Source organism: Netta rufina, assembly GCF_964035555.1.
Source record: "Netta rufina genome assembly, chromosome: 8".
Lineage (NCBI taxonomy): Eukaryota > Metazoa > Chordata > Aves > Anseriformes > Anatidae > Netta > Netta rufina.
In genome coordinates, this window is record NC_140131.1 from 15,241,281 (window position 1) to 15,254,465 (window position 13,185).

Here is a 13,185-nt window from a genome sequence, read left to right on the forward strand (position 1 = left end):
ACCATAGGCCCTGGAATTCCTGACAGTCCGCTTGGTCCTGCTGGCCCAATGTCACCCTATGAGACAGGAAGAAAGGTGGCTACATTAAACATTTGATGAAGTGGAGAGACTTGTAACTGTAGCATTGCCTGTACCACATAGATAAACCAAAATTGTTTTTTGTTTTAAGGCTAATTTATCATGGAAAAAGCATAAATATTGTAAACCCCTCATCTTATAGCTCCCATGTACATGAACAGAAACACCAGGAACCAAACTTCCCTCTTTTCCTGCAGATGACGCATTCAAGAGAAGATAGTGCTGCATTGTGCAGTGCAGAATAAGGAAGCTTTCCTTTGTACTACAGCTGCACATTCAGTGGCTATTCACTTCATCCTGAGGATTACATGACAACACTATGCTGTAAGCATCAAATTTGGCTTAAAGGAATTATTCTACTGCCAATGATGACATGGAATAAAAAGTGGCTTTTTCTAGGATTTCTTATCTCTCCGTTACTTTTTTAAGCTAAAAAAGATGGGATTCTCCCCAAATACCAAGTGTGCAATCTTAACCTAAGATGAGCATGCTAACTTCTTCTGTTCTTATGTACCTTCAAGCTGTTCTTACCTCCCTCCTTTGTGGGATTTAAATCTACAGTTTCATGACAAATGAAAAACAAACCAGATTTTTTTTTTTAATAAAAAAAGAATTTTAAACGATCAACACAGAACCAATAATATTAAAGATTGTTAACTAAATATAAGAAATGATCCAGAAATAACTAAAGCTGCATTACAGGGAGAAAAGGAAATCTACTTTCTGCATATTCTACCTCTGGGGGTGGGGAGAAAAAAAAAAGGGCAATGTTACACCTCTGTGACTATGCAAGAATTTAGCAACAAATATGAATATAGAAATCTTTAGCCACTTGCTGAAAGTGACATGAAAAACCTAGTGATACCAAGTTTAGCACACATCATTGTTCTCTGGAGGTTCTTTATGTAACGTTAGCACAAACATTTCTCTACAGCCATCATCAACCTCATGGATTGCTGAATGGAAGGAAGAACAATGTCTTGTCTTCCCAGTGATGGGAAAAGTGACGGGTAAAACTCCTAGGAAGACAGCCACTCTGTATTGCTTCATAATTCAATGACTGCTTATAGACTATATCACCACATTAGCTCATACCAAGATAAATCAAATACACTGTCTCTTGAGCTGGACATATTAGTTCAGCAAGGCATTGCTATATCAAGATACTGTATGTTGAAATATGTACTTATAGTAACAAGACCTTTCATTGACTGAAAAAGCACAGAGCTAGGAAATTCAGCTTACAAAAGCAATGGGAAGGAATTCCAAAACAGGAACAAAATTCAGGTTAATGAAATTCCTGCCACAGTCTCCAGAGATACTGCCTGGTCTAACGAACAGCAAAGAGCTGTAACTACACAAAAGTAGAACTATCTCAAAGGACATCATCCTTATTCCCAACTTTCACACTTGTGTTGAACTTCAGGTATGAGGAAGGTCTGAAAACCTTCTGCCTCAATTAAACTTGATAACCTTTCCTTTCACTTGACATTCACATAGAAAGAAGGAAGTAAACTGTGTCACATTTACCAGCCTAACATGAAGATGCAGAGTTGACATCACTGATAAGAAAAGAGTTGAATAATTAAGTCTATTTCTGAAATTGACCTCTGTCTACATCAGCCTTGCTTTATGTTAGCACATGTTTATCAGCTTGGTTAAAGCCTGCTAGTAGAAAGGAAACAAATTACTGCAGCTACAAAAAGCATACATTTTCTGCTATTTCTATGTGAAAAGTTAAACTAAAACCAAGTTCCTTTTATTCTTTTACCTGTCAAAAAGACAGGATATCAGCAAAGGAAAACTAATGCTTCCTAGTACTATGATTTTTTTATTAATATTATTTTTACAGTCAAAAACATTTAAAAAGAAAGGCTAGCTCTGATAACTGTACTTGCAAATTTTCTCAAAATCCTTTTCTTACAAAAACTCACGCCTTTGCAATCTTGGGACTGACTGCTCAGCCAGCCAAAACTCTAAGCTTGGCAACAGTTTTGTATATTTAAAAAATCATAGAAAGAAGGAATTATTGGACACAGCTTGCCAATGCTGCTTGCTTTGCCATTCGTCTCCTAAACAAACACAAAAACGCTTGACAATTCATACAGCTGGGCTGAACAAGCTATTTGAATTAATGTTGGGTTTTGCCAGAATAATATTACACTCAATCTCATGTTCAACACTGTATCTTGTAATGATATAATGTGTTATCATTCACTAAGTGTTTTAGGATAAATGTTGAAGTTTCTAGCTCTTTACTCAGTTTTAGATGGCCACATGGCCCTTGCTCAAGCAAAAGCCAGTTAAAACAGAGGCCAGAGGTGCACAAACCCATTTGGTTTAGTACAGGAACAGGGCTACACCACAGGAATTGTGCTTGGTGGTGGTAGGGTCACCTGAAATTCCTCTTCGTGAAACTCTGCTACATTTTAATGAACTCTTGTAAAAAACAACAACAAAACACTCTGAAACAAAGCAGACCTCTTCCAATTATCTTACTGACTGGGAAGCTGGGAACCAGAGCACCAGTATGATGCAGTGCAGAGACACGAACAGATGGTGCATAATAATAAATGTTGCCGATCACGCTTATACACTGTGTTAGCATCTACACAAGAATAATTAGGACAATTAGATACTGAGGCTCTCTTTAGCTGTATTCTAAATATATTTCAAAATTCCAGGTAGGCTTTCCAATGCCTTGGAAGCTTCCAAAGGCTGTTCAGAAATATGGAGCAAACTTTGCTGTGCCATTTTCCTGCAAAATCTTGCTGTACCAGTAAAGTCTTATCAACCACAGAGAGTCGTTGAGCCAAGACATGTTACAAATGCTGCTCAAGGGCACAGATAAAAAAAACAATAACAACAACAACAACAAAAAAAAACATTTAAAAACACCCTAAGATATCTGTAAGATCTATTAGGCTGTCAGAAAGGTGCACAATGACCCTACCTTTAATGTGCTGCATTTGCACTTCATAAGCACTTGTCTGTATTTTTATTCATACATTTGTCATCCCAAGCAATAAACTCTTTTAAGACTATATGTTCATTTGCAAAACCATTTCTGCCTTTAAAAATGTTAGAGTTTTCAGCATACATACATACACCTCAGCTACAAACACAGGTGTAGGAATCAAAGGAGCCCTCTGGTCCATAAAAGTCTCTAATTCCTTTCAGTCAAAGGGAGCATCAGCAGATGATAAGAGGATGATGATAATCATGATCAACTGGCACACTTCAAAGGAAAAGTTAGATGACCATCAATGTAAACTAACAAATGTATCAAGGATGTTTTAGATCTCAACCTATCAAGAAAACCCCATCAACAAACAAACAAGCCCAACTCACACTGAACACAATTATGGCTTTCTTAACCGAAGTGGAAACAAGCTGTTTTCTCCCATGTTATGAATGCTGCTGTGTAGATAGGCCTTGACTGAACCAACACCAAGAATCAAACCCAAGTCCTCTACCAGCATACACCCGAATTACTTAAGGAAGTCTACATGATACAAAAGTATCACAGTCAATCCCACCTCCAACTCCTACACAACCCATTCATGTCAGAGTTTCTCTGGTGCAACTGCATTTATACAACTGCAATTGCAAATCCATAATGGGCAGCACATAATACTGAAAACAAATAAAATCAGACGTGATACTGCATACAAAAAGTAATTTTGCTTGTAATTTGGTAGCCACATACTGAAATTAATGAGGGCTGTGAACATTAAAAAAAGGGTTTTTGAAAGCATTGCACATTTTCAAAAAGTCATGCTGGATTTAGGAGGAGAAACTCAAAAAGCTGGTTATTTCAAATGAAAAACACAGACGCATTTAAAGCATACAAAACCCAAACCAAATATAGAAGTGCTTCATATCCAGCAATATTACAGCAACTTTATATAGTGACTTTAACTAAAATCACAGCTATCTAAACCAATCTGATTAAACAACTGTCAGAATTTCTGGATTCTTGTATTTATTTTTGTTACTTCACAAACACACATGACAATATTCTAACAAATATTCAAAGCCATATCAAAGTAAATTGATAAATGTGTACTCACTCTTAGTCCTGGAAATCCAGGAGGACCAACACCACCAACAATTCCCTACAAAGACAATGAATTTTAGATTATAATAAACATGTATTCACTCTCAGTAATCTGCAAAGCAATGAGATTGGGATTTATATAGAGAGTTCCTCAAGAATGACAGATTTTCACTCTAGAAGAACATGCTTATTAAAACCTCTGACTGTAGAATTGGATCTCACAGTATTTGCATCATGAAATCATTCCTGCATTACCAAGGAATATCAAATTTGTTACCTTTGTATTTCAAGTGGGAAGAAGAAAACATTTTTGTGTGGAGAAAAAAACAAACACATGGAAAATTTATATAGATTCCTTAGAAAATAGATAGAATACCAGCTCAGTTCATTGAAAGACCTTTACAAATTAAAGACTACACTCTTTATAGAAAATTATGGAAAATTTGCTGTAGCAAAATCCTCCAGAGCAGACTGACACTCAGGGAACTAAGGGTTTGTTGGGGATGTGGATGGCATTACTCTTAAACAGAACAAATCAGGCATGGCGACAAATGTCATCAGCACACAGGGAAGATAGGAAGAAGAGTCTTCCCTTCAAGCTCCTGCCATCACAGGCCTCCTAAGCAGCCTGTGGTCTCCGCTGCAGCTCAGAAAAAGGCTCTGTAAATATTCCATCAGCATTGCAGACCCCTGCAGCTGCAGCTCTGGCCCCTTGCCTGAACAAGCCCTGCAGGGTGAGTTTTGGGGGAGGAGAAATGTTGCTGCCTGTTTGAGAAGGCAGCAAGATCAGAAGTTGTCTTGACAGATTAGAAGGAACTTGTCTGCAAATATTTGTGTAAAAACAGGCTTCTTTGTACTTAGCAATATGGTTTAGTGGAGGACTGTTAGTGTTAGGTCAGAGGTTGGACTCGATGATCTTGAGGTCTCTTCCAACCTAGAAATTCTGTGATTCTGTGGGTAAGTCTCATTTCAGATCTAGGCTGAGTTTAATTCTGTTAAAGAATTAACAGAAATTAATTAATCTTCTTCCTCAGATCTTGTGGAAAGAGCATCTCTGCTTTCTCAGGAAACGAGGGAGACTTGGGAGTACAAAGAAGAAGGAAAGAACTCATCTTTTGATATTTTTTGCCAAGCAGCAGGTCACACAACCCCTCAGAGTGCTTTGAGGATGAAAAGCTACGTGCTGGCATCACCTAACATTCCCATAAAGGGAACTTTGCCTCAGTGACCAGAAATAAAGAATATTTCTCTCTTATGTTCCAAAACATTAGCACCAGAGAATAAGAGCTGTAGCAGCAAAATTTGCATAAACTTTTCTAAAATAAATTCCTTATAAGGGTGTCTGGAAAGGACAAGCCTTCAGAAAGGCCATCTCTGCCCAGATGCTGACTCCAGTCCATATCAGAACAGCCTTTAGAGACAAACTGACTGTACTTTCCAAAGGAGCATCCAGCAAGAAGAGCTGATTCAGATAAGTTGCTTTTTTGCCCAGCACTGATTGGTCATTTGCCTTTCCACTGTTTCCACATATCAAAGGAAACTTGAGTTTGCAGCCTTCAGCCATGATTTCCCTACAAACAGAGCAAGTCAGCAAAGCTCCTTTGACAGTAGCCAGTAAAGTAACTTGACTGTGCTGCAGTTTGAATACCATACCATGAGAGCACTTCTCTGCACACTGCCAAAGCTGTTATCGTACCGACTATAATGCAGTAAATGACATACTTGTATTCAAAATGACATAATTGTATTCAGTAACAGTTCAAAGGACAAAATAAACTGTTAAATGCGTAAGTATACGAAAGCTGGGGTTTTGGCACAGAGACAGAATCCCATTTGTTAAGATGATCCTAGAACAAAGATTTAAATAAGAAATACAAAATCATATCTAGTGCACGAAGTTTTGGAGACAAGACATTCATCAGCAATGTAATGAGGACAGTAAGACACCTGATTCTCAAGGTAGTCAGCACCTGCAGAAGTGGAAAATGTGCTCTCAGCAAATGTGCAGTTCTCTTCTCTAATACATCTGCTTACTACAGAACTACCCTAGCACTTTCCATATAAAAGTAGCAGTGCAAAATTTTCCTGTGGACTTCAATACTTTGCTTTTCATGCATAAATCTCCTTTCTGTTTGGGAGAGGAGTTAATATTAAGTGTTACATATTTTACTATGTTAATCAAAACATAATAAATACTTACAGGATTCCCATCTGGGCCAGGGGGGCCTCTATTTCCAAAGTCACCTGGAAAACCCTGAAGCAGAACAGATAATGTTTTCTTTATCCAAGACACAAAGGATGGTCTAAGAGCTTTGTTTGTTTGAATTAATTTTAATCAGTGTATTATGGCCAGGCAGATTTCAACAATCTACTGCCATAACTGTAAGGTGTGACGTACATAGCATTACTGTCTCATCATTTAATCAGTAGAGGTTCATAGGTTAGTGGTCAACACAGCAGATTTAACTGATTCTCAGTCTGTACACCAGTGGCCAAATTTTTGCAAGGCACTGAAGGTGTACTATAAAATTTCTCACACACAAAACGTGTATTTGCATGTACGCAAAACATGTATGTAACAGCCTATGCTGTTAAAAGTTACCAGCTGACAGGATACAGACAAAGATTAACTTTTTTCAACTGTTTTTTTTTTTTTTTAACTATTTTATCTATTCTTTTCTTAATAACATATTTTGGTTGTATAGTCTACTGCAGGTAGACGTTAGAAGAAGCAGAGTTACCACGACACATGGGAGTATCAATTATAAATAAAGTGAAAAGAAGAATACAATGGGAGTTTTGCCAGCCATCGGGTCACAGATGCAGGCCACTGATGATTTGTATACAACAGGAACACAGCATGACACAAATTAGGAGGGCACTAGATTACCCAGTCATCATAATCCCGTTATCTTCTGATACTGATAAAACTACACTAGTAAGTAGAAAAAGAATGGAATATCGAACAGGAAAACAGATAAGCCTAAAATTGAAAGTAATGTAATAGTACTGTTGTGCAACAAATGTTTTGTTCCATCAATATCATCATCTAACTTTATTATAAAGAATATGAAGGACAACCATTCCTATTTTTAATATAAAACGAACTGGTTTTGCATAGTTATAGTGGACAGGACTAGTAAATTCTTGGTATAATTGACACCATCTGTTCAGTCTTATTGACTGCTGGTTGTAACTAATTCCATACCGAAGAAAGCTATGTAAAAACATTCTCCCTAAATGTGGTCAAACTATGTACATAAAAGCACTATACATCATACTAAGAGGACTGACAATGCATTAAAAATACTGGAGAGTGAGCCAAATTTCATATTACAAGCACACAACGTCAAGAAATGGGATACATATGCTTTGGCTATGAAGTATTTTCTTTAATACAACTTTATGTACAATCCAAAATTCAAACAAATTCTCCCGCTATAATCTTTGGTAACTGAAGATTTTGTTCAATTTCAACTGCGCCAAAGATATGACTATGACAAATATGAGTACTTATTTAATAAACCTGATAAGTAGTAGTATATTGAATTTTAAAGGAACGATCTTATCTTGGATATCAAACATGATACCTATCAGTCCCTGGAGGTGAAAAACTAAATGAGAGCAAGTGCAACTGTTTATGCCCTTTTAATATATCCTTAGTGTAGTCTTCAATGCTTACAAAATGTTAAATGAACACGAAATGTTTTATTTACCAGCGAAAGGTTGCAGTCTCTTCTTTTCTTCTACTTTATATTACTTTCCAAAAATAAGAATATTTGGGATTTTTTCTTTTTCTGAAAGGAACTATACCAGTAGAATATTTCTTTCCACTAGCATTATGGAAGGTCAGGTGTCTGACTTCTGACGTTATGCAATTCCCATGCTTTTTTGCTTTAAAACACTGCCCTGCCCCAGAGCACTAGAGTAGTCAACTCAGGGACACTGTGGCAAAAGCCATTGTCATCATCACTATCATTGTCTAAGGTTAAAATAACTGACATTTTCTCTATTTACGATCCAGCAAAGTACTTCTAGACAGGCTCCCAAGTAATTGCTTTCCTGGTTTGTTCCCTACATTAAAGGACTTTAATCAAATAAAGTTTACAAGACTACATAGAAAGGATGTAGAATGAACCTTAGGGCTGAGGAAAAGACAAGATAGCAGAGGAATAAGTACTAAATGAAGATAATCATAAAGACCGTGCAGAGGTGCTTTTGGTGCTCTGTCCCCTGTGTCAAACCACTTAATTGATCTATATAACTAGAAATCATCATCAGAGCACAAGCTGGCACTAACAGAAGCTGTACTATTGTAAATGAAACAACAACTGCTTACTACAGCATGCACAGCATCAACTTTCAAAGAGTGAAACAAACCACTACACAAGCAATCAAAAGCCTCAGTGAAGACCGAGCGAATGAAATCAAAATGCAAAAGCAGATTTTTGGAATACCCTGCTGCTACCTCCTCTTCCACACTGAGCACAAGCCTCTACCTGCCATCCAGCTTCACTTTCTTCTTGAATGCCACACATGACTCACTGGCACAACACACCGCTGACTACCACAGTGCACTGACAGCACAGACAGCTGTTGCCCAGCACTCAGCTGTAAAAACAGTGTTTGATTCAAATTACAAAAAAAACTACAGTACTGTCAATAAGCACAGAAGCACCCAGTCCTGCTAGCTGAATAATTAAAAACCAGAATCTTACTTTGATGAGGTATAACCTTATCAATTTGATGGCAGCTTCAGAAAGAGCAGTCTATCTACTTAATGACGCTTTCCTCTGCATGACTTTCTTTACACTAGAAGGAACTCTACTGAAGTTTAGTGACTTTTTTTTTTTTTTTTTTGGCTGGTATTAGAGCACACAGAAAACAAAACTTAATTAACAGAATCCTCCACAATTTTCATACTATACATCAAGGGTCAAACGACAGCAATCACACTACTACTGCCGAGCATGCTTGTTCAACATGGTAGATGAAAGTCATCTGAAGCACAACTTGAGTGCACAACTGCAGAATGGTATCTCAGTTTCCAATCACAGACCACAGGAGAGTTAAAATTGGAAACTCCTGGATAGTTTCAAAGATCTAAAATAATAAGGTTGCAGTACAAAACAAAAGACTTGGCATTAAGGATATACCACAGGAAGTATGTGAACCTTGATTATGTATACTTGGCAGATTTGTGTTTATTCTCAGCTGTAGAAATATATTTTAAGTAAAAGACAGCTTTAATTTACCATCATCCAAAAATATCATACATTAGAAGCAGCTGATTTGCATTCAAACCAACACCAAAATCAGACCTCATAAAACTTGCATCATATCTGTACCTTGAGCTAACACTAATTTTACTGAATATATTTATTTGTTTCTGTCATTTTTTTTAGCCCTCTGGCAGCTGATACCAGTACCCATCCACAAGGCACATTATATTGAGCACTCCTCACTTCAAAATACCTACTCGTTATACCCTGCAAGGAATTTGCAATACTGTGAAGTACTAACTGGAAACAATAGAAATATGTGAAGAAAGATGTGAAGAAAGTGAAGTTAACTTTTTCAGCTGATTAAAGTTGCAGAGTAAATTACAGGTACATTTACATTAGCAGTAGAAATTGTAACAAGTGTTAGCAGCTTTACCTGTCTCCCTTTAGGACCTCTTTTTCCACGGAAGCCTGGAATGCCCTGAGAAAGAAATAACCCATCATAACTGGGTTTTCTTTTCTTCATCAGCTTAGAGTCAAGTAATTAAGCCTTCTTTTGATTAGAAAAGACAGCTTGAGAAGTACCACCATTAAAAATATAAAAAAATATGTTGTGCAAAGAAACAGCGAGAAAATGTCCTCTAACAGGGGGGCATAGACACAAATTGTGCTTGTCTTTACTTTATCCATAGCAGAACTATAGCAGAACTATAAAGAAAGGCCACATCATGCCTCCATTAAAGTACATGGCCAGACATCCTCTGTACTCAAGAGAAGCAAGAAAGAATTTGAGCAGAGTGACAGAGATTAAGACTTCCATGACCGTTTTTATTGCAAACATCATGTGGCAACTGACAAATATTACTTATTGATTGAAATTGCTTCAACAAAAAACACTCGTTATACATCTCAGTGGCTCTAATCCTTTTATACCATTTAATTTCATCAATTAGACAAGTTTGATGGGACCCATTCATGTAATTTCCTCCACATCATTTTTGCTTTTAGACCAAGACTCAAATGAATGGTTACATGCATTTTTCCCCATTCTAACATATATTACCACCCAAACATTAATATTTCATTGATATTTCATTAACCTACCCTTTCTCCTTCAGGACCTGTTTGTCCTGCTACACCTGGAGGTCCAATGAAACCCTGGAAACACAAGAACAATTCAGTGCTTATAAGGCTGCTTCGTACCATCACTGCTTGCCCCTTATTATTTTCTAGCTGTGGGTTCAGGACCCAGGGATTAAATCCAGGCTCATTTTAAATTACCAGTTAAATTTAACTGACTTAAATGTGTCCAGGATTTATTCTCCAGCTAAAAGCAAAAACAATTCCCTATTATACAGATACCGAACAAATTAACAAAGAAACATGAGGTGAGTGTTTCAGTAAGTCAGACCAGCAGAGACTTTATTTGAATAAATGAAATATGAAAAAGCTGCTGATATTAACCTTATTCACAAAATGCATCAGAAAAGATGTTCCTTATCTCTAATAACTTTGTCTGACCATTGTTATGTACAAGTGTCCCCAACAGTTTATCTTGTCATAAGCAGAATATTCTCCTTGAAGTGCAGTCACCATGTATTTCTCTCCCACTTTCCTCTCGGAAAGTCAAAAATAGATCTTGTATAATCAATTGCATGGACATTGAAATATGCTGTTGAAATGACAGTACAATTCACAAAAAAATAATAATTATAATGGATTCTGCATTAACAGATTCAAACAGATTGGAACAAAGTTATTGTTAATTACAAAAAAAAAAAATCCCTGGCTTTTCTACTTCTCTAAAAAAACTCTTTCTCTAAAAGAAACTCATTTCTTTCACGATAAGGAAGGCACTTTATTTTTTTTCAATAATTTCTTAAACAGCTGAGAAGCAGACTATAGTTTTATTGCAGGGATGTTCTAAACTTAAATCTTTAAAGATACTGTGCAACACGTAGCTACCTTCATGGTACCTCACAGTTGTGTAACTCAACAGACTACGTCATCATTTTTATTGAAGTTTGCCTGTAGAAGCCATATAAAGGATTTAGTCTTAAGACCTGACAGGTATTTCTCTCCAAAATTAGTCATACCTCTAAACATTGGCCATTTTTAGCTTTGTGTCAACAGACAAGTACTAACTTTTCAGGAAGTAACTGGGATCACTTAATACCTTGTTGGTTGACAGAATGAGACAAAATGCAGTCACAATTTGTGCAAAAATAAAGTGAAGAAATGTAGAAGAGATACAATCCCTGAGGGTGCAGTATGTGTTGGCACTTGATCCCAGCAAATGCATTTTTCCCATCACTTTAATGAAAACTGACATCAAAGATATCCCCACACCAAAAAACAGACTTAGTTTAAGAAGATATTACAGGTAAAGCCTTTTAGTAATTACATTTAAAAAATGGGGCAAGAACAAATCTAGCAACACAATAAGATTATTTCAGTAGATGCTTGAGAACACAGCAAACTGCTCAGCAACCTGTACAACATAAGCCCTGTAGAGCTGAGGACCTGAAAACAGCTAGCAAAAGACCCCTGAAACCCCTTATATGCAACCTGCAATATGAAAATTTCTGGAAACCGATGTCTACTGCCTGATGGTGAGTCAGGCTCAAAATTTTTTTTTTTTTTTTACACACAAGCATGTGTATATACGCCCATGTGCCTATTTAAAAACAAACAAACAAAACACACAGAAAAAAAACAACAAAACAAAACAAAAAAAAACCCCACCATGCTACTTATTTTACCTCCAAAAGCAACCAGGAGCAAACCCTGAATCAACAGAACGTTAAAGTTCGAGCCTTCAGTCCCTGCAATGTGTGTGACTACAACTGAACCATTCTGAAATCTAGAAAACAACCACTTTTATGGTTTTTATGTGACAGGACTGTTTCCCTTTATCAACTTCTGTAGCTGTTGCAGACTGCAAGTGGCAGATACATCTCCCCTTCTTGGCAGTTTCGGTTATGGAAATAATGCTTCAGGCAGGAAATGTCCACTCTTTTACACTCCCAGATCTCACACTCCCACATTCATTACTGCTTTACTTTTCTTGTCTATATGCATTCCAAGTCAGAGGAAGGGCATCGATGTGAGTGTTCTATGTCTCTCACCATGAAAAAAAAAAAAGGTATCTTCTTATTTTGGAATATGTACTAGGATCTGATTTTCAGGTTCTGTAAAGACATAGTGGTTCACTGTGCATACAACCGGCAGGGATACATGAAATTCCCCATACCCTTTCTTAAGTACTTTGTGTGTGAAAATAGGCATGCATGCCAAAATGCTTAAAATCTTTACTTACTCTTGCACCTTTAGGACCTGGGTTACCTTCTGGTCCAGCTAAGCCCTATTAAAAAAGACATGAGTTGTACTTAATTTTAGATTCCAGTTCTTTCAAACAGAGCATATTTGTTTATAGTATTTGTTAACTACAAGCTGGTAACACGTTCTTCAAAGTGATTAAAATTGAAGGGGACATCTATCATCAAGCAGCACCCTAGAACCATGCTCAGAAAGGTCTCCTGTTAGTTCATGGCTAAATCTTATACAATGACCAAAACTTCCTTTACATTAAAATTATTTCTTCTCAGAGGAAATTTTTTCCAGACTCAGTGATCTCACACGACGGTGACATAATTTCACAGAGCTTTTCATAAGCTTTTATATTTGGACACAGTTCCATTTATTTTCAAGCTAATGTCTGAATAGTATATGTAGTCCAAATACTCTAAACATTTTATATGATTCAACACAAACACGTTACCATTCATTACAATATAAAATATTGTAATGGAATTTTTAAATATA

The 13,185-nt window shown here is 36.8% G+C and overlaps 1 protein-coding gene across 1 annotated transcript in view; it reads right to left on the minus strand.

Annotated features, from left to right (window-relative positions):
- The window catches only part of COL24A1 (collagen type XXIV alpha 1 chain), a gene marked incomplete at both ends in the record, with an annotated part of 134,533 nt that overhangs the window by 84,660 nt on the left and 36,688 nt on the right, over positions 1–13,185 (minus strand). The window contains 6 exons of the mRNA XM_084291454.1: positions 3–56; positions 4,152–4,196; positions 6,339–6,392; positions 9,797–9,841; positions 10,465–10,518; positions 12,680–12,724. Coding sequence (XP_084147580.1) covers positions 3–56; positions 4,152–4,196; positions 6,339–6,392; positions 9,797–9,841; positions 10,465–10,518; positions 12,680–12,724 — 297 coding nt within the window. The remainder of the gene's footprint in view (positions 1–2; positions 57–4,151; positions 4,197–6,338; positions 6,393–9,796; positions 9,842–10,464; positions 10,519–12,679; positions 12,725–13,185) is intronic.